This window comes from Haemaphysalis longicornis, unplaced genomic scaffold (assembly GCF_048455015.1).
Source record: "Haemaphysalis longicornis isolate Haplotype H1 unplaced genomic scaffold, Haemaphysalis longicornis Haplotype H1 scaffold_9, whole genome shotgun sequence".
Classification (NCBI taxonomy): domain Eukaryota; kingdom Metazoa; phylum Arthropoda; class Arachnida; order Ixodida; family Ixodidae; genus Haemaphysalis; species Haemaphysalis longicornis.
The window spans coordinates 55,470,943-55,490,323 of NW_027526460.1; the positions used below are offsets into that span (position 1 = coordinate 55,470,943).

The following is a 19,381-nucleotide window of genomic DNA, read 5'->3' on the forward strand; positions in this document are numbered from 1 at the left end:
CGGGACGGATGAACCATGAAAAAGCCCGGGTTGCTAGAAGCTTTTCTGTAAAACAAGGTACCACGATTGGTTCAACCTTTCTGGTCGCACACAGTGCGAGACGGAGGAGGCTGATGATGATAATGATGATGCCCTCAATGTTCTGGAACATACCCACAAGCATAGAGTTTCATACTGAAACTCTATGCCCACAAGGCCAGGGCTAAATCACTTGATGTAATTTGATAGGACTTTTAAAATAATTTTTTCAGCAAAAAAAAAAGGCCGTGAAATAACAGCTCGCTATGATTAAATTCCCAATTACCCATTAATTAAAGCGTACATTTGTTGCCTTCGTCCTTCATCCACACAGGACCGAAAAACATCGTTCTTTGACCGCTGCCTTACCCCGCTACGCCCGTTATTCCCTTTTCCTTACTTTCAAAGCCCCCTCTTTCGACCGCCGGTAGCTGTGGTAGATGTGGAATAAAGCATTTCAAGCATACAGTACGCAGCATACCCCTAGCGCCGAAACCGAAACCTAAAATATAAGTTGACTACGGCTGCGGCTGTGATCGATTTTGGACTACCGATTTTAAGCAACTTTTTTATCCACTCTGCACAAGGCGCACATGGAGGAAAGAAACTGGGAACAGAATCGGTAACTCTGGTTCCGCGAGTTGCTTGAAACGCACCAGTTACCTCTAAGCAAATATCTTCGTCCGGAGCGGATAGGGCTGGTGAGATGCTTGCCTGCCGGAGGCTCGTCGCTGCACGACGCAATGTATTACCATTGGCTGTGTGCTCTCTGCAACAAGGTAAGTGGTTGCATTGTGTGTTAAATAGTGCGAACTGACGTCGCTTTCAATGCTAAAGAGCTTACCGATTACACAAGTGTATTGCTATAACTGTTGAACTTATTTTATGACTTTTTTTTTTTTTTTTCAATGCACAGGTGTAAACTTCTGCACATCCGAAGCACTCCTGAAGTCACGATCGTAAGTTGAACCTTTAGCTTGCAGGTACTGTACGACCAAGAAAAAGGGGCTTTAAATCTTCTTTCGGTAAATTACATTACAGCTTCGAGTTCCCCCAAAGGCGGGGATGGCAAAGGATAGCGTTGTGGCCAAGCGTTGAGCGCACGTTATGAGCTAAGCCGTGGTCCTTGCTCGTTGTGAAAATGATCTTTGAACTCTTCCATTTGTGTAGACATGACACGAAAGCCTGAGAAGCAGGATAGATTTTGTACAAAGCTAATTTTCGCTAATAGTGAAGCCTGCGAGGCTGATCTGGACCGATTTATCGCCGTATGAACTTCAGGAGAAAAAAGTTTTTGCCCTTGTAAAGTGCCACTTAACTTTTTGCTGTAACTAAAGTTACAGAAAAAACAAACAAAACAAAACATCTGAAAGCCTTATTTACATGAGACAAATCTACAGCAACAGCTGAATGTGTAATTGAAATGTACACTTATGTACAGTTTAACCTGAAATGATGGTAAAATAACGTCAACACGGCTGAACTTCAAGAACGAGAATTGGTAGATATAAGCTTCCAAACGAGGATAATGGATTGGGGTGCTACACGTTTCCGTCTTCGTGATCAAGCAACTTTTTCCTCTGTGCTAGTTTCCACCTACGACATCTCAAATTTACGTTTTGGGGGCTTTACGTGACGAAGCTACACCATCCATGGGCCATGAGGCGGGCCGTAGTGGTTAGTTCTGCCCACCTGGGGATCTTAACAAGTGCCGAAACCTTGTCTGAAAAGCGGTCCATGCCATCGGCCTATGACATCTCGATGTGTGATTTGGCACTTCCAGCTTGATAAAAAAGCCCATTTATTGCCTTGCTTTCTGTCACGCGATGTGCTCAGTATTTGATGTTGTCAGCAATGTGACCACCGCATGGACTGTGTGAACAATGAGAAACTCCCAGTCTGACAATGAAAGTGTCAGTTTTCTTTGCGGGGTGTTGTCTAAAAGGGGCCAGGAAGGCAGAATACAAGTTTGTTCTTGAAAGATTTGGTGTTTTATAGTACCCCAGTGCTTGTGTGGCAGCAAACGATGCTTTATTCACTGAGAAATTAAACATTTGAAAATGAAATTTTAATTGTCCCACTAAATTGTGTGTTTCGTGACGTCAGCGATGATGTATTCAGGGAATGTACCTAACACAAAAGCTAATGTGTTGATTACAGCCGCCGCGAATTATGAAACATTCTTTTGTTGTCTTGTTTACCGTTTGCCCATATAGATGGCGTGACGATGCCACTCAAAGGCCGCTGTCCACACTTGCTCTGTTTTGACCTGATTTGTGCTTGGCTTGCATTTGTTATGGTTGATAGTAATGATTTGTGAAAGATGGATATGCTGAACACACAAGGTCATGTAAGTGGCAATGTCGCTCGTGCCAGTTGCCCAGTATCATGGCACATAGGCCCAAAGTGCCCGTCGGCTGTGCAGCTTCGGCCTGCATAGTGCGCGTAGTATCCCCTCTTGCTTCTACGTTTACGTGTTTGTTCGTAACTTGCATTGTTTACCTTATTATTTTTATTGCTATAGAAAGAATGTGCACTAAATTTAAGCGCAAATACCTCGTTCCACAACTTATAATCCCTGCTTAATTTGCGTTGGATTTTGTCGTCCTCAGCCAATCGCAACGAGGTGCCCGTAATAAGTCATCAGTGCAGTGCGGAAAAGTAGCTAGGGTGTTTTATGCCTATTCTCTGTTTTCCTCATCATGTAGATTATTTTAGAGAAGTTCGCATTAAGATTAGTGTCAGTGTTATTCTAACGATTCAATCTTTCAAATGGACTAAACTTGAACTAAATGAAAGAACTCAATGAACTCTATTCCTGCCGTGAATGATGTTCATTATCCAAAAAAATGTAACAGAATTTGAAAGGCTTTTAAATTTCACATTACAGCAATGTAGTATATGCAGGAGGGGTGTTTTATGAGCCACAATTAAAAGCAGTTACGGGGGTGTTAACTGCGCACAAGCATTCAAGTGATATGATCGAATGAAACTAGATGCCCTACTACAATTGCCCAGTCATGAATCTTGGAGGTGGCTTTGTTCAGTGGACACTAATAATGCAAACAAGATCCTCTTCATCTAATAGAGATGTCGCCGGAAAGTGGCTCGGGAGTTGCCACAGCTCCAGGTGTTTTCCTTAACCTCTCCAGTACATGTTTTGACGATTTTGATACAATTGGCTAATCGCACAAAGTTGTCTTCTCAATTAAGCAAACACACCTTTTCTTCATCACCACTTTTTAAGTGACTACCACGTAAAGCCTTTAAACAGTCTCATGGTGGGTCACAGGAATTCATCATATTTCATCGAACAAATCGCTGCGGATTCCTAAAGTAAACCAGTATTTTAGGAGGATCAGTGAATGCTGTTCACCTAGAAAGCCCTGGGCCTCCTCCATGTTGTTTGGGGAAATCAGTGGACTCACACAGCTGGTGGGAATTTACTTCCCAGGCAACAGCGGATCGTGCTGACCGATGACGGCTCCACCATTGTCTGCTGGCACCCAGAGGAGGAGTTCCCCTACGAGCACACAAAGGTGGGAGTGACGCCAGACTTGCAGGCCACCATATTCACGCAGGGCGTGTCTATTTAGTTTTGATGGCCTGATATGTTGTCGAGCAAGGGTCTTATCCTGTCTTAGTTAGTACTCCCAACAAATACAGTCTGACCACACGACTGGGGGAACTTAGAAGCGACAGTCACTTTGTTAAAATGAGGCCATTCCATTGTAATTGTTCCTCTCCGTTGTTGTTGTTTCTTTCGGGCTTCATTTCACCATGAACCGTACAAACTTATCCAGCTTTCCTTGTTACAGCAGTTCCTTTTTTGGAAGGGAGCTTTTGTAGTAAAAGTGAGGGTGTTGCCATTCCTTTTAAGTATTTCCAGCATGTCTACAACTCATCTAGTACTGAAATTCATACAATCAACAAAAACAGGAAAATTATCTGCGTATGAAAGAATTACTTGACTGAAAATCATTCCTAAAAATATAGCTTAATGCAGACAAGCAACATAATCTTATAAAAGTAAATTAAGTAGTGTGTTGTCTTGTTAATGTTTTCTTTACAGCTGTGTTATCTTGTCTGACAGTAAGGCCGTCTTTCTCCATTGACACAAAGACCGCTTCTTTCCTATCTGCTTCTTTGCAGCTTATGTTGGAGTACAAGCTCACTGTTTTCAATTCTATAGAAATTAGATAGAACGCAATAGCCCAGAGGGCTCGTACGACAGATGCAAGCCACTGCGTCACCGTTTCGTGGCATTGTTTTGACTGTGTCGCCACTATAGGTCGTCCGGGCATGCGTCCCAGCGACGTGTTCTGTCTCAGCAGACCAATCCTCACACTATGCAGGACAGGCATGAGTTATTGCACCAATAGGGATGACTGCACATATGGCCACAGTTTCAAAGTATTCAGAACAGCGGAGGTGTCCTGATTGGGCAGCCTGAAGGGGTTTAGGTGTGCCATCATGGCGGATGTTAATTGACAGCCTTCATTTGCGCTGCGAATGACAACTGCTATTTCGATCCTCCCCAATATTGTTAGCTCCTTTCCTGCATGTGGAACTTTGTTTTCACAAAGAACATTTGTCCTGCCAAGCGGTGACTACTGTAGCTGTGGCTACCCGCAGGCAATCGCTGCTCACCGAGCCGCGTGGGGGAAGTGTTGTCATGAATTCCTGCCATGCATACAAGAGACCTAGCAATGTCACCTTGTTTTTTACTTCCTATGGGCTGATGTCGCTCCGGTATCTATTTGCTTAGTGCCGGTTCCAGAGCAGTTCTGTCAGCTTGATAAATAGGATCAAATTTAAAATACGTTCCGTATGTCGCAGCTGTTCATACTTCAGCCAGGGTATTCTGCTGAGTAAAGGAGGCAAACTGCATCGTAATGCATATTAACCCAAAGACTTGGTGTCTTTACCCCTCTAAGGAATTTATTTGTGTGTTGTAACATCCTCTCTTTCTGTCTGTCTTCCGCTGCGCAATTAAAAAATGAACTCCCTTGCAGCATGCTTTATTTTCCAAACTCCTTGTCCTGAAATTTACTCTAGATATTTTTCTCTTTGTTCCTATTTCGTTGTGCTTTTCTTCAGTTTTTATGACTGTGCTGTGTTGTCATGGCTGGCGACACATTGCGGAGAACATCTAACATTTTTACTCTGTTTTACAGCCCCTCCCGAATATCAGGCCAAGGCTGGATGAGGTATGTCTGAGCTTGCACTGTTCGTACCCTATTTACTATTACAGAGGCTAATTACTGATGCGGAAAAGGAGTGCAGTAAGAAAGAAGTGCTGGTGTATTTTGCTACTGTTCGAAAACAATTTATAGTGGAACGCAGCCTGTACAGCTTATCGCAGGTGCATTGTATTTGTAATGTAGGTGTGGTTTTTCTTATAAACAGAATGATAGAAACCAGCTCTGTGGCTCAAGGTCTGAGCCATTGTGTTGCTACACATAGGCTTCTGTCACAGTCTTTGTTCAAGGGCCTTCCTGTTCCTCCATGTTTCAACCTGATGCTTTGATAAACAAGTTTAACTACTCGCTCATTGCAGAGGTAGTACTCTTTTTGGAGGCACTCGTTGCGAGTTTATGCTTTAGTATAACTATTATGGCTGCCTTTCTGGTTCTCAAATTACTGACATTTCAGAGTACTCGTGCATATTTTCTTGCAATTCCCTGAAGTTTTTAATAACGAGATTGTATTGTAGATGGAGCCTTTTGCAGTTAAGAAATGTCCGACTACATAGTACCCATGGACTATGGAGAAGGACTTCTTGTGGTAAAGGATTCAGCTCAATAAAGAATATAGACATTCTGATGCATTCATCAATGCTGGGTTTGCACTTGAACAAAAAAACTGTCAGAAGCAGTTGTTTTTTATTCAAGCACACTTCAGTGAGTGGAGCTCTCAGTAAATAAAATATGTGGTAATTTTAAAATGGATTTTTGTGGTCTTCTGTGCAACTCCACTAATAAATAATACTTATGGCGAACAAACACAGGCTTACTTGGGATTACACTTTTATTAGGCTGCAGCTTTACTGTGTGTCCTAATTGCTGTCTATTTTGCTCGTTTCCAGGCAAACTCTGCACTGAAGCTTCAGTATCGCCTTGAGAACATAGAGAAGCACTACCGGAATGACCGGCTTGAAATTGAGGACCTTGTAAAGATGACGTACACCACCAAGCACCGGTGGTACCCCAAGTGAGTTGGGCAGCTGGGCTGGTTCCTGAGTGATGATGCACAGTTTTTGAAGGAATTATGAGGACAACATACAACTTCGCTTTATTGGATCATTGGGCAGCTCATACATGGCTACAATTTTGTTGAGTGCGTGGTGAATGCGACTATAAGCATGCTGTTTCACCTGGATAGCAAGCTAGAAAATGCAATTAAGAAGGGACACTGCTTTTAAAACGGCTCCTTTTAATTTTTAAGTAAACTCTGTGAAACTTTCCAGCCTTGGTGCTTTTTTTTTTTCCCCACTGATTTCGAATATGCCATTATTTTTTGAGTCAGTAAATTATTCCCAAGATAATTAGAGATAATTAGCCATTTTTGGAGGACCAATGGACAAAAGTGTTGCACACAAAACTGAAATCTTTATATTTGTCAATACTAAGAACCCCGATGAGCACAATAAGAGAATTGGTTTTTTGATGCACTGCTTGGAACTAATTTTACGGCTCATTAGACGTTGGTGTTTGAAATTGGCATTCTTTAATGAGCTGTAAAATGAGTTCCAAGTGGTGCATCAAAAAAACAATTCTGTTATTGCACTCACCAGGGGTCATAGTATTGGAAAATACTATAAAGATTACAGTTCTGTGAGCAACACTTTTGTCCATTATTCCTCCAGAAATGACTAATTATCTCTAATTACCTTGGAAATAATCAACTTACTCAAAAAATAATGGCATATTTGAAATCCCTGGGAAAAAAGCACTAAGTCTGGAAAGTTTCACAGAGTTTACCTAAAAATTAGAAGAAATTGTTTTGAGAGCTGCAATCCAGTTTGCTGCATCACGGGGATGCCGCTGAGCGTTCTGTTGATTGGCCGGAAGTTCCAAAAATGTGCTCAGAGGAAAAGACAACCACTTATGTTTAATAGTCAAAAAGTCGGAGAATCTCTGGTAATGTTGTGTGGAATTGGGGCTAACCTCTATTAGGAACAGGGCTTTGTTGTGCTCCATGATTTTTAAAATCTAATTTATTGTTCTATATTGCCGTTTAGCCTGCTATCTGATTGAGGCATCATGTGCACCTTGTCTAGACTACGAATGTCTGAACTGCGAATGTCAAACATGAAACCCAGTCCACTTCAACTCAGATTTGACTCCCCTTCTAAGATTTTATCTTTTAGTTCCGTGGAGCACCAACATTTCGTCAACTTCCAGACCCTTCATTCTGTTAACATCGTGACCACTCCATAGAAATTCAAAGTATAAGGGGAAATGCCTGGAATGGATACCAAGAAGGGAAGAAGGGAGGGGGGCAGGGAAGTCACCAGGAAAAGCATTCGTCCCATGGTTCCTTCAACACCATTAAAACATTTTTGTGTAGGCCAGGGGACAGAGCACAATCAAGGCTGTTGGTAACGTATGCTGACTAGTGAATTATCAGCTTTGAAGAAGAGTAAATCTATCTAGTTAGTCAGTGAGGGGGGCCTTGCCTCTATGGGAGGTCAACTTCACTCACTTAATTGAAGAATGTATCATCTGACGAAGTGTCAGTTATGATGATGTACGTCTGTTTTTGGTGGCGTCGGGGTGCAAATTACATAAGCTGGCAGCAAAGAAGAAGTATCTACAAACCCAGTTCATAAACACGTTTTCCGGAAAATGTGAAGTGCCATTTGGGCAAGGTGCCACCAAAGGAGATGAAGCATCCAAAAATTCAGGACGCTTCAAAATTGAGCATCCAGAAGTTGAGGACTTATTAGCACAATTTCTGTGGGCATTCTTTTATGACGAATATTTTATATAGACAAAGAGTGTTGGTTTTAATGCACTAGCATTAAATGGTTCATTGAACAGAGTAGCAGCCATTTGGCATCTGTAGCAGTGGAAGGGCCACTGGAATGGCTGGCAGTGCAAAAAGAATTGCAGTAATTGAGTTGAGAAAATTATGAAAATTTTGAACTGGATGGGATGCATGCTCATGGCCTCTGAAATGCCAGTTGAGCATCCATCCCCGACATCACTCTACCTGACTAAATAAAGGTGGACCTATAGTGAAAGCGTTGACAACTGGTCAACAGTGACAACTGGTAGGCACGACTTAGTGTCCGATGAGTTTGACATTGCTTGGCATGTTGTTCGCTCAAAATTAAGGAACCTTAAGGCTGAATGTGGGCAGAGCAATATTCTTACTTAGAAGAACTGGCCAGTGACAATGACAGCCAATGGCAGAAACTAACAACCGATTCACCAATTCGTATTCGGCTGCGATGATGACATGTTTTTGGAGGCACTCTCATTTTATTTTCAGCTTTTGTGGTTCCTTGTCGGCTTGTTTCCTCCGTGTCCCGCTGCTTGTGGGATGTGCACCCCCAACTAGCTATTCACTTGTTGGGTTGTTTGCTTGCTTGTGGGAAAGTCAATCTTCACATTTAGTTCACCCAGCGACTTTGGTAAGGGGAAAGGTTAACAGCCATTCCTTGATTGTAGATTTTTGTAGTTCTACCACAAATATATTACATATATAAGGTACAGCAATTAGTGTCAAAGCTGTCTAAAAAGGAATTTTGGGAATTAGCATTAAATGTTGATCATTCTCTTCTCCAGGGGCTTCACATGTGCTGTTCAATGAAATACAGTTCTGTTATGATAGCTTCATTTTATGCTGCATTTTTTTTTTACAGCAACAAAAAGAAGTACGAGTTGCCTCGCCCGGTGGAACGAGAGGGGCTCTGACTTTGACCTGGTAAGCACATGGACTTAGGCCTCTTGAGCAAGTTCTGCAGCATTTTTATTCATATGATGCATACACTTCGTACGCGCAGTTTTTATTTTTTTGCACGTGTAATTGATATAGAAACAAAATGAATGAGCTGACAGGACAAGCCAGTTAGGGCACCAAGTTTTCTCCCTTCTTTCGATATTGAAAATTACCTTCTCATTTGATGGTTGCATGTTGCTACTTGCTTCTTTTCTCTAATGGTCTTGTCCTTTCGTGTGTTAAAAATAGATGCAATGAACACTAAATTGGACATACCCAAGAGGATCAAAGAAAGAGTTTGCCTAACCGGCACTGTGGTCAGCACAGAACAGGAATATTTAGGAGATCAAAATTAACTCACGTGACACTTTCAAGTTAAATTGGCAACATTTATTTGTCAGCACTTGATGCAGCACCTTGCAGATTCTTTCCATTCTATACCGCATTGCAAAGATGTGGTCATCCCATCTCCGCACTGGCTTGTTCTGCTGGTTACATACCTCTGGGCTCTGACACTCGTTTTCTGGATGAAGCGACACTCTGTTAGGAAACGCAATGTTGACCAGAGGCTGCTTGGAGCCAAGTCATTGTGGAATTTCTTCGGATGGGCAGCAGCTTGAAACTTAAATGAACACAGAAGGAGAAGAAATACAGGATATGGCTTTCTTTGTCAATTTCTTTGTCAAGCAAAGAGGAATCGAGATGTTGTTTGCCTCAGGGTGAAGCTGTGGCTATGAGGCAGTTGCGGCTATGAGATAATTGTGGCATGGCTTCACCCTCAAACAGGGAAAAGTGGTCGACGCGAAATGCATGGCTCGGCATTCACAATTTGGTTCGAAAACCATTGAGTGCTCGTACAAGTGATGCGAGAAATCGAAGGATATAAAACTTTCCTGGAAATAGTTCCGCTGAGCCGTATTTGCGTAACGGGTGGGTAATGCCGCATTAGTGGGGGTTTAGAACACTTCGTTAATGGGAAATCTTTGCTCAAGTGAATTTTGTTCAAGTGTGGATTTATTGTATGTGGTGCTTTCAGAGTGCTCTTGCCGTTGATTAGCTCATTTTGGTTAGTGTAAAAAAGAGCCAGCTTGGGTAAGCAAAACATTTCTCAGGCGGGCTATGTCATTTTTCTGAAGAACCTGCATGGTGTCGTGGTAGCAGCACCTACAAATTGAAGTGTTATAGTGGGCGCATGTTAAAGAACCCCTGGTGGGGAAAATTAACCCGGAGCCCTCCACTACGGCACACCTCATCGCCTGTGTAGCATCAGTGCGCTAAACCCCATAATCGATCAAGTGTTATAGTGGCTAAGGCTTTGTGCTACTCAGCACAAGGGCATAATTTCAGGTCTACTAGAATCTCTTTCCCATAGCTGCAAAAATATTTTTTTTCGGGGGTAGTTAAATGCTGCCAGTAAAAAAAAATTGAGAAACTACAGTCCACGCCCAAACAATAATCTTATTTTTGTTTTCTTATCTTATTCTCTTTTTTACATTTAAATTCATATGTAAAGTGTGTAAAAATCATGGGCAAAAAAATGCTAAAAAGAGGGAAGGAGGGATGCGCCACTTGTTATGCGCTGAGGTTGGGGATGCGCCGCTTCGGTGTTCTGCAGACAAACCCCGCAATAACGAAATCTCACGAGTACGAAATTCCTGCGGCAACAAAATATTTTCGCATCCCCGAGGAACATCCATAGACGACCATGTATTTCATATGTCGCAGCAACGAAATGCTTTTGGAAAGTGATCCCGCGTTAACGAAATTCGTTGCACGCCCGGTCGGCATTTGACCTACCCTTTTGAGGCTAACAGTGTCCAAAAAGTGCTCAAATGCAATTTTTTCACACTCAAAGTGCATAAAATTTTGCCAAATCATGCTTGCATGGCTGCCGCCATGTTTGTTTACAAAAATACAGTGCAGCAGGCGGCCGTGGAGGCAGCCTCCCAGTGAAACCAGCAGGGAACGACACATGGTGACTCCCGGCACGGCCGCGCGGCTTTGGCTTGGGCTACGCTAGGTCGCTACCGCTGAACAGCACGTGTGGTGTGCGGCGGTTGGCGTGCTCGCTCTTAGTAAGGTACCTCCGCCAGCCCAAAAGCGGAAGTTTTTATTGCTACAAGATAATGCCCAAGTCAGTGGCCCAAGGGGAGGAACGGTGGCTACCACCGATACAGCGCTGACGAGTTTAGAACTGCCGGAAGCTCACTCTACCATTTTGAAAAGCAAGGCTGCCACTCTGTAATGGCGCACGTATGCAAAACTGATGGCTGTGGCTTTTCCGGACATCAACAAAGCGGTGCTCGCTTAGTTTTGTGAACAGCATTGTAACGAGGTGCACTCTCTGGAAAAGTTTGTCAACAGAAAAAGCTGGACTTCACTTGCATGCTCGGACATACTCGGTGCTGAGGGCCAAGGAGAAAAACGTGCAGAGATGGTGAACCTGCAGGACGTTTTGGATGCATTTGACACGATCCTGCCGTTCTCAGGCACGCATGACAACTAGCAATGAAGCACCTATTGCAGTGTAAGAACTGAGCGGTGAAGTTGCTGCAAGGTAAAACCCGCAAAGCAATATATAACCGACTTTCGCAAATAAATTTGTGGCTTATGGCAAATTTTTCTGTCATTTATGTTTCATTCTCGCGGCAACGAAGTTCCCGCAAACGCGAATTTTTTGGCTTTTCCCGGTGGTTTCACTATTGTGGGGTTCAACTGTAACACTGCAACACCCCCCCCCCGGCTATGTCTCTGCTGCTGGCCCTGCCGCCACTTCACTTTCACTTCTTTTCTTCAGCTGTGTAGCTGCTTGCACTTACTGTCCCGTTTACTACCCGGAATAACCGAAGTCCAGTGTTCTATATGCAAACCCACAACTACAGTGGCTAGAATAGGAAAGTGTGATGACTGCACCCGCTCCCGCATGACGCCCTTGGAGGAAAACCGCCAGATGGCCCTGTCACACGCTTACACGTTCGCTGCGTGAACACTGTGAACACTGCGTGAACACTGTGGAAAACTTCATCCCGCTCAGAGCTGTGAAAAGCAACCAGATGAAGACCACATCTTTCATCAAATAAACAAGATCACAAGCTTGTTTTGCCAAACCAATTTTTCTTCTGATGTTATTTCACGTTCTCGCGTTTCGGTCCATTTAGTTTGAAATGCCGCAAGGAGACAAATAAGGATTACAACATTTATAGTGGATTCGAAGCCAAGGGTAATCCATTTTTGTATCTAGGATTTTTGAATCAACCATATTGCCGACTTGTTAGAGCCGACCTCTGCCTCCACTGTTACAACAAATATTGGATATAACCAGATAATTTACTGCCCTGATATTATGCTTTGCTATTACAAGGTTCGGCTGTATATGATATGACCTTTTTTTTTCATTCCTTGCAATTTTTGTTCGTTTATGTGGTAGCTTTCCTTGCCTTTGTAGCTCTCAACAATACACAACAAGGTTTTTGGACCAGTCATCTTCAAGCAGTTTACCTTTAGGTCCAGCTTTCTCGCACTGTTAATGCCCCTTTGTTTCCAAGACGCTAGCCTGTACGATGTTCGCAATGCTTTCTTTTTTTCTGCACACATGCAACATCTTGGCTATTGGTTCAAAAATGGGTTGATTGCTGCTTGTGTTTACAAGCGTGTTCAATGAACCACATGGGCTGTCGAAGCATACGGCAGTGTAGTCACTAAAATTTCTGTTGATGACCCCAAGTTTCGTCAGTGCACGTTCAAATGTCATCTGGCAGGCACCGAAATTTTGCACACATCGAAATGCGCAAGTTGTGCTTAGTCATTCAACTTTTGCTTAGCAACAGAGCACTTCCTTTTTCCCGGGCCATGACACTTGTAATTGCACTAAAACTAATTCAGTCCACAAGCTTACAAGATTGTGTAGAGTAAGATTACAATATTGAGCGCAAAAGGACGAAAGACAAGATAGAAGTGTGTGAATAGTAGAAACTTTGAATATGGTATTTTTTAAATAGTGCTTAGTGGTCCGTTTAATTTGGAGTTCACTTTCACTGTTCAATGTGTTCGATATTTTCTAATATCCAGAAATTGTGTGTCAAAGTTAGCTTTTGTGCAAAGAATAAGCCAGCATCTTCACTTTGCAGCTTCATGTTGGCTTTGCTGCACAACGCCGAAGCTGTGCGGGAAAACCATGAGTTGTGCAAAAAGAGAAAGCATTTGTACGGACAATACCTTCTGCCTCTGTGAAGGATTAGTATAATTTCATAGAGCAGATTCGAATGATATGAACATGAACTAAAACAATCAATTTATTTGAAATTAAGCAATTGGTCCTGAATTCTGCCTTCCAGGTCGACCCACATTTTCCACGCAAACGTTCGGTTCAGTTTATAATCCAGTTCATAACCTACAAAGTCAAGTTCTATGCTCCTAAATTTCATCTGAGTCTCCTTCCGTACACTGTAAAAACCAACAGTTGTTTTTTGTAATGACTGTTAGGCTTTCAGCCATTTTGGAACAAGAAAGTTGTATAACAGCTTTTTATTAAAGTTCTGTAATGGAGTGCAACCATTTCATTGTCATTTTGAGTTTTGTGGTAACTATGCATAATCCATGCGTTACAAAGCATAGCATTCACACACACTGTCAGGAACCATCATGGGTTCGAGCCAGTTTAGGATTCTCACGAGACTGAAATACCGCCTCTGTTGGGCGGGCGGTGTAGGGGCAACAAAGGAATACGCCCAGGGTATGGAGAGAAGATGTTTATTCCATGTCAACCTCCCAGTTACAGATAAAACTACCGTCTAGGTGAAAAGAGCGATGTGTGCAACGTGCAAGTAAGCACGTCATCACCATGCTGGCCACAGGGCCGAGCAGTCAGGGCAAGGTCTGAAGAGTGGCGCATATGAGGACGCGCATTGCCGCGCTGGCCAGATTGGCTTGCAGCAGCGAGAAAGACACAGTCTGTGCGCTCACAGGCGCGTACCGCACAGCGTAATCGTCAAGTGGTAGGTATAGCCTATAGGTAAGCGTCAGGACGAAAGAAGCAGCCTAACGCACAAACAAGCAGCTGGAGGGGCTAGCGGGCTTTCGCCAGCGCAACAGAGGTGCAGCTGGACTGTAGAGAAAGTGTCGCATACCTTGGCTGTCCCGGAGAGCATCTCCCACACTGTCTCCTCCAAACTGGGGCGCGCGTTGCATGTCCCAGCGGGAGAGACGTTGGTTCCTGCCTGAAATAGTCCGATGAGGTTCGGTTAACCACCAACCAAGGCGGACAAGCCTCCGCGTGACACTGCTTCAGTGCGCAGCGGTTGCTGGTGCCTACACCTCTTCAAGGGTTTGAAAGCTTTGGCTGGGTCCTATGCGGTGGCAAGCTGGCCCTCAGCCCTTTTGCTGTCACTGACGTAGCAGTGCGTTTTCACATTTCCCCTCCGCAGTGTCACTGACGTACCGGGACATTCTCCGTTGTGCGTCCAAAAATTCACGCCATAGCGTAAAGCCTGGACTGTTCTCGCCATTTGTGGAATCTTTCTAGTAGCTCTATTTTCACTCGCTAAGCTCACCTCAACGGTATATGAAAAGTACGGAGTAACCACGCCTACCCTTCGTTGCTGGGGGGCTTGGTAGCTCCGCGCGCTGTACTCTGTCGGGATGAGTGGTATGCGGCACGCGTGCGATTACAGGTGCAAGGGTTGTTGTGCCATCTGTAACGGGTTTCTAGGTTTTTTTTTTATTATTCTGTTCCAGCGTCTGCTACAGTGCACCAGCCAGTGCCCGTTGCCTCTCCGAAAGACCGAAAAATGACTCAATCGCGGCTTTCACTCGCTCATTTCTGTGCGATGTGGGGGCTGCTGAAAGTGCTCCCTCCATGCGCGCGGTTACTTTTGGATGTCTGACCGCACGGGGCCTTCAACTGCGGACAGGAGCGATGGTTCTTCAATTCCGGTCCGAATACTAGCCAAGCTCGGATTTGCATTCTGAGAGTTTCTCATCCGAGGAGGGGGTGCAAGTTCCACAGCGTCAGATTCTGATGTTGAAGCGGTGGGGTCGTCGCCCCGAAGCGTGCATGGCAAATTGAAAATATCTGGAAGAACGGCGATTTCTCACCCACGCCCTTTTCTTTTGACGCGTTATATTCCGGACGCTATCATAGTCAATTAAATCACTATGTTCCTTCTTTCATATTTGGGAAACCAAGCCAACATTGGGGATGCGTCACGGCCAGAAACACCCGACAGTTAAAGGGTTAGTGAAGAGAGGGGGAAATGGCTGCGCGACAGTACCAAACCAAGCGATCGTGCAGTGGCAGTGAACGCCAGGATCCCCACGCTATGCATCAAACTACATTAACGTGCAAATTCGCCGTTTTATGTCTGACCAAATTGAGTGTACAAGCATAACAGGTGCTATTTCGTGAATGAATATTTTTATCTGCTAAGAAAAAAGATGCTTTCTGATGTATTTAACTCTTTCGCTACCGCGCCTATCAAAATCGATCAATTTGATCGATACTTTTGGGAGCGCCTTTTCGTAGCGTTCCAGTCGTTTCTCGAACAAGTAAAGCTGTTCGGAGTTCGATCAGAAAATGGCCTTTCAAAATCAGTTTTGTTTTCATTTTTGCAACGGAAACGTGATTTTTGACACGCTTTTGAATCACCTGGTTGTGGAAAAGGGGCGTGGTCATCGCGCCTCAAGGCTACCAACGAAGAATGCGTGCAACTCGTAATTACTCTGCACCAGCGCTTGCTTTTTGCTATCAGGGCGTGAATGGGGAACTAGCAAACGATTTTCAATCGTCAGGTTCACGCTCTGACAGTAATAATCCCAGAAATCGGCTGAAAATGTCAAGCAGTGCCTGGTTGCAAAGCTACTTTATGATTTTAGGCAGTTTTATTGCCTTTGCGCAAGTTGTCCTATGTACTCTGGTAGTTCTACTTACCCCAGGACCATTCCCAAACAGTTTACAACAGTTTCGGTTTTGTTTCTGCATCGCGAAATTCATATTTAGCGCAACTACGCAGTTACCCAACTTCAAGGCTAACTGCCATGGCGCCTGAAGCGTCCGCGACTGATCCTCGAACAAAGCACGCCGCTCCTCATTTCCCCCCACCCTAACCCGATTTCTGCGATAAGAACTTCAGATGCAAGTCAAAAGGTCACACCCAGTCGCCAGATATCTGTTCCGCCGAGGACAGCGCTTCAAACCGGCCTTACACTGCCAGCTGTTCGCCTTCTAGTTTCGTTTTCATGCGAGGGTATATCCGGGTGTCTAATGTTGCTGCTTAGTTGAACTGTCTATTCGGACGGAGTCTCTGATAAGTTTTTGTACTGTTTCATTTGAAAAATGTTAGGTGGCGCTGCAATAGAGGAGGCTCGTTGTGCTGATCTTTTTTAGCGCGCGACTGCTACTCGGCCAAAGATCGCAGGGGACGGTTCTAGCTCATCGTAGCTCATTTTTGCGAGCAAGGCTACAATTGCGAGTAAGAAGATGATAATAAAGCTCAGCTTTATGTTTTGAGAGATAACTGACCGTGAACGACAACAAACATCAGCCACGGCGTTCCGTTTTCAACTTCATGCATGTTTTTTTCTGCATCGCGTGCTTGTCCCAAATATTGTGCTCGCTGTAAATGCAAAGTCAGCCATTGACAAGATGTTTTTACGTTATGTGGGGGCAAATTGGTGCCTCTGATAACGTCAAACCGCCAGATTTATTCCAAGGAACCACCCAAAATTGCACAGTTTGAATTAGAGGTTGGGCTTCACCGCATGACACGAGCACCGTGCGTGCTAACATTTTTTTTTTATATCTGAAAAACTGTTCCGCGCAAGTCGACATTTTTTTTAGAGTGTGTTTTTGAAATGTTTCCCTGCAAAATGTATATTCTAATTTTTTTCTACTACCGGTAGTTTGATATACACAACTCCTTTTTTATCATTTTTTTCGACAACTTGACAAAACTTTTGATTTTGATATTTTTTTTCACAACTATGATATATGAAAACCTTTAAAAAACTGGTGTTATTGGAAAGGCCGTTAAATAATCTGCATTTTGTGCTCCTGCAATTAGTGCCTAAATAATTTTTTAGCAGAAAAAAAAAATGTTTTCTTGGACCCCCCAAAATTGGTCAATTTTCTGCGGTAGCGAAAGAGTTAAGAGTTGTTTTGCTGTGTTAGATTTTATTTTATCACCCAAAAACATGCTTCTTGCTGGACCATGAGTGAGTTTTGTATGAGCAAAGTACATTTTTGACTTCGACCAAATCATAATTTGCCGCTTCAAAATGACCTGCGCCATTCCCATCACTCTAACGGATTATATGAAGTGATGCACCTGTAATATAAAAACTTTTTTTTTTGGCTACTTGACTAATTGTTGATATCACTTACCGCAATCGTTTGGGTGGTTTAATAAGAGGAAGGGGTTTTTTTTTGCGTTTATGGATACGTACTTCACGCGCCACTAAAAACTGAGTGGGTCAAGAGATTGAAGCAAGTGAATGTTGATTTCCTTCTGCCATGTTTCACTTGTTTTGTCACCGCTTCCTAGTACTAGTAGGAGTATGCCTAGGGAGCTTTCGAATGCATGTGGCGTAACATGTTTGGGTGCCTAAATTTCGTGTCGTCTTTTCTTTTTTCTTTTTCCAGGTGCATAGGAGTGCTGCTGTCGTCAACTCCATGTGTAGTAGTAGTAGTAGCCTGCTTCACGTCATGCTTGTCCTCGAGAATAAACATACAAGTAAAAGCACAAGATGTACCTCCTTCATTGCTCTAGAGCAGGTGTTGACAACCTGTGGCCCGCAGGGCAGTGTTATGCGGGCACCTGCACGCCGTCAGACTCCCCCCTCCCCTTGTCACTTCTTTTTTTGCTTGTAGCCTGTGTTTGTAAATTGAAACCTTGTTATATGCGCGCTGAAGTGATTTTTATTCCAGTTTCGTACATTATTGTTAATTTGTTGAATTTTTTTCTCTTTTCTTCTAAAGCCCCCCCCCCCCCCACTTCCAGTTTGCCATCCGGCCCCAGCCGTGTTGGCTTCATGCAATTCTCCCACTGCATAAAAAGGTTGCCGACCACTGCTCTAGAGGGATATTAAAGATCTTCTACCCTTTGCAGGCCTGCCAGGAAGCATCCTTAATTGCAGTGAAGGTATTACACTTTGGCAACCTTATGGTGGTTGCTGTCTGCAAGGGACATACAGCACTGACCTGGCCACGGCCTGCCACAGTAACTGGCGAAAGTGTGCAAATATTTTTTTTGTACATTAGGTTTGGCCATTGTACCCATTAAACCAATAAAGATAGATTCAACCCATTAAACCAATAAAGATAGATTCATGTGTTGACAAGGAATAAAAAAAGGATGAAACCCAATTCTGTAATTTTTTTTTTGGCTTTGTGAATGCATTTAAAATCTTTTGTATCTAACTACTCCCCAGAAATGTCTCGATTTTACGAAATTCCCTGTTTTACAAAATATTCCGCCATTAGCGCCAACTCAGCGAAGTGTTTGATATGTATGTAAAATGTAAGCTTCGCCGTAAACCCGTGAACCCCAGCGGGAAAGTCCCCTGGCGAGTCTCGTGTGCTGTAAATGGGCGCTGCGTCTACACACGGACACCACAGTCGATTCGTAGCAGACCCGCCGCGGTGGCTCAGTGCGTTGTGCTGCTGAGCACGAGGACGCGGGTTCGAGTCCCGGCCACGGTGGCTGCTTTTCTGGTGGAGGCGAAAAGCAAAAATGTCCGTGTGCACGAGATTTCGCACGTGAAAGATCCCCAAGTGGCCAAAATGAACCTGCAGCCCTCCACTACGGCGCGCCTCATCGCCTGCGTTGCGTCGGCGCGTTAAACTACAATCAATCAATCGTTCGTGACAGAACTAAAAAAAATTCGCGGGCGAAGAATGGACTCGGCGAACTCGCGACAGAAGTGGCTTGCAATGTTCTGGAGAGGCCTTCGTCCTACAGCGGACACAAACAGGTTGATGATGATGATCCACACTGGGAGGAATGTGCGCAACGTCACCCACAGGGAGAGTGTCCTCCCTACGATTCAAGTTCCCGAAGGGCCAGGATCGTTCGTGCAGCTTCGACAAAGCATCCGCCTCCTGCCCGCCCAAATCACGCAAAGGCGTGACGTGGTGCCAGTCACGTGATACGCGGTGCACGTGTGACATACGGTACGTCGTTTATTTTCTGCCTAAATACCACATACACCTAGGATAGAGATAGGAATCACCGCGACTTCGTGCCAACTTTATGAATGTGTTTTTTAAAGCGAAGCTTTATTACTTTCGTCCAGCGGTGTCGCCGCGGAAGCGCAAATGCACCTTGCTTCAGACGCACCCCCTGCGACACACCTCTTGAAGCGTATCGCGTGACTCACCAAGCCCGCTTTCAGCGCTGCGCACAATGCCCTGTCTCAACTG

General features: G+C 44.1%; 2 protein-coding genes across 2 annotated transcripts in view; one reads left to right on the forward strand and one right to left on the reverse strand.

Annotated features, from left to right (window-relative positions):
• LOC144151330 (procathepsin L-like) overlaps positions 1-19,381 on the reverse strand; it is a 217,570-nt gene that overhangs the window by 78,360 nt on the left and 119,829 nt on the right. The window lies entirely within an intron of this gene.
• Mrpl42 (mitochondrial ribosomal protein L42) lies at positions 576-17,746 on the forward strand. Its single transcript, XM_077684130.1, has 7 exons — positions 576-797; positions 935-977; positions 3,473-3,557; positions 5,196-5,228; positions 6,107-6,231; positions 8,891-8,952; positions 17,603-17,746. The coding sequence occupies exons 1-6, from the start codon at positions 725-727 to the stop codon at positions 8,940-8,942; spliced, it is 411 nt and encodes a 136-aa protein (XP_077540256.1). The 5' UTR covers positions 576-724; the 3' UTR covers positions 8,943-8,952; positions 17,603-17,746.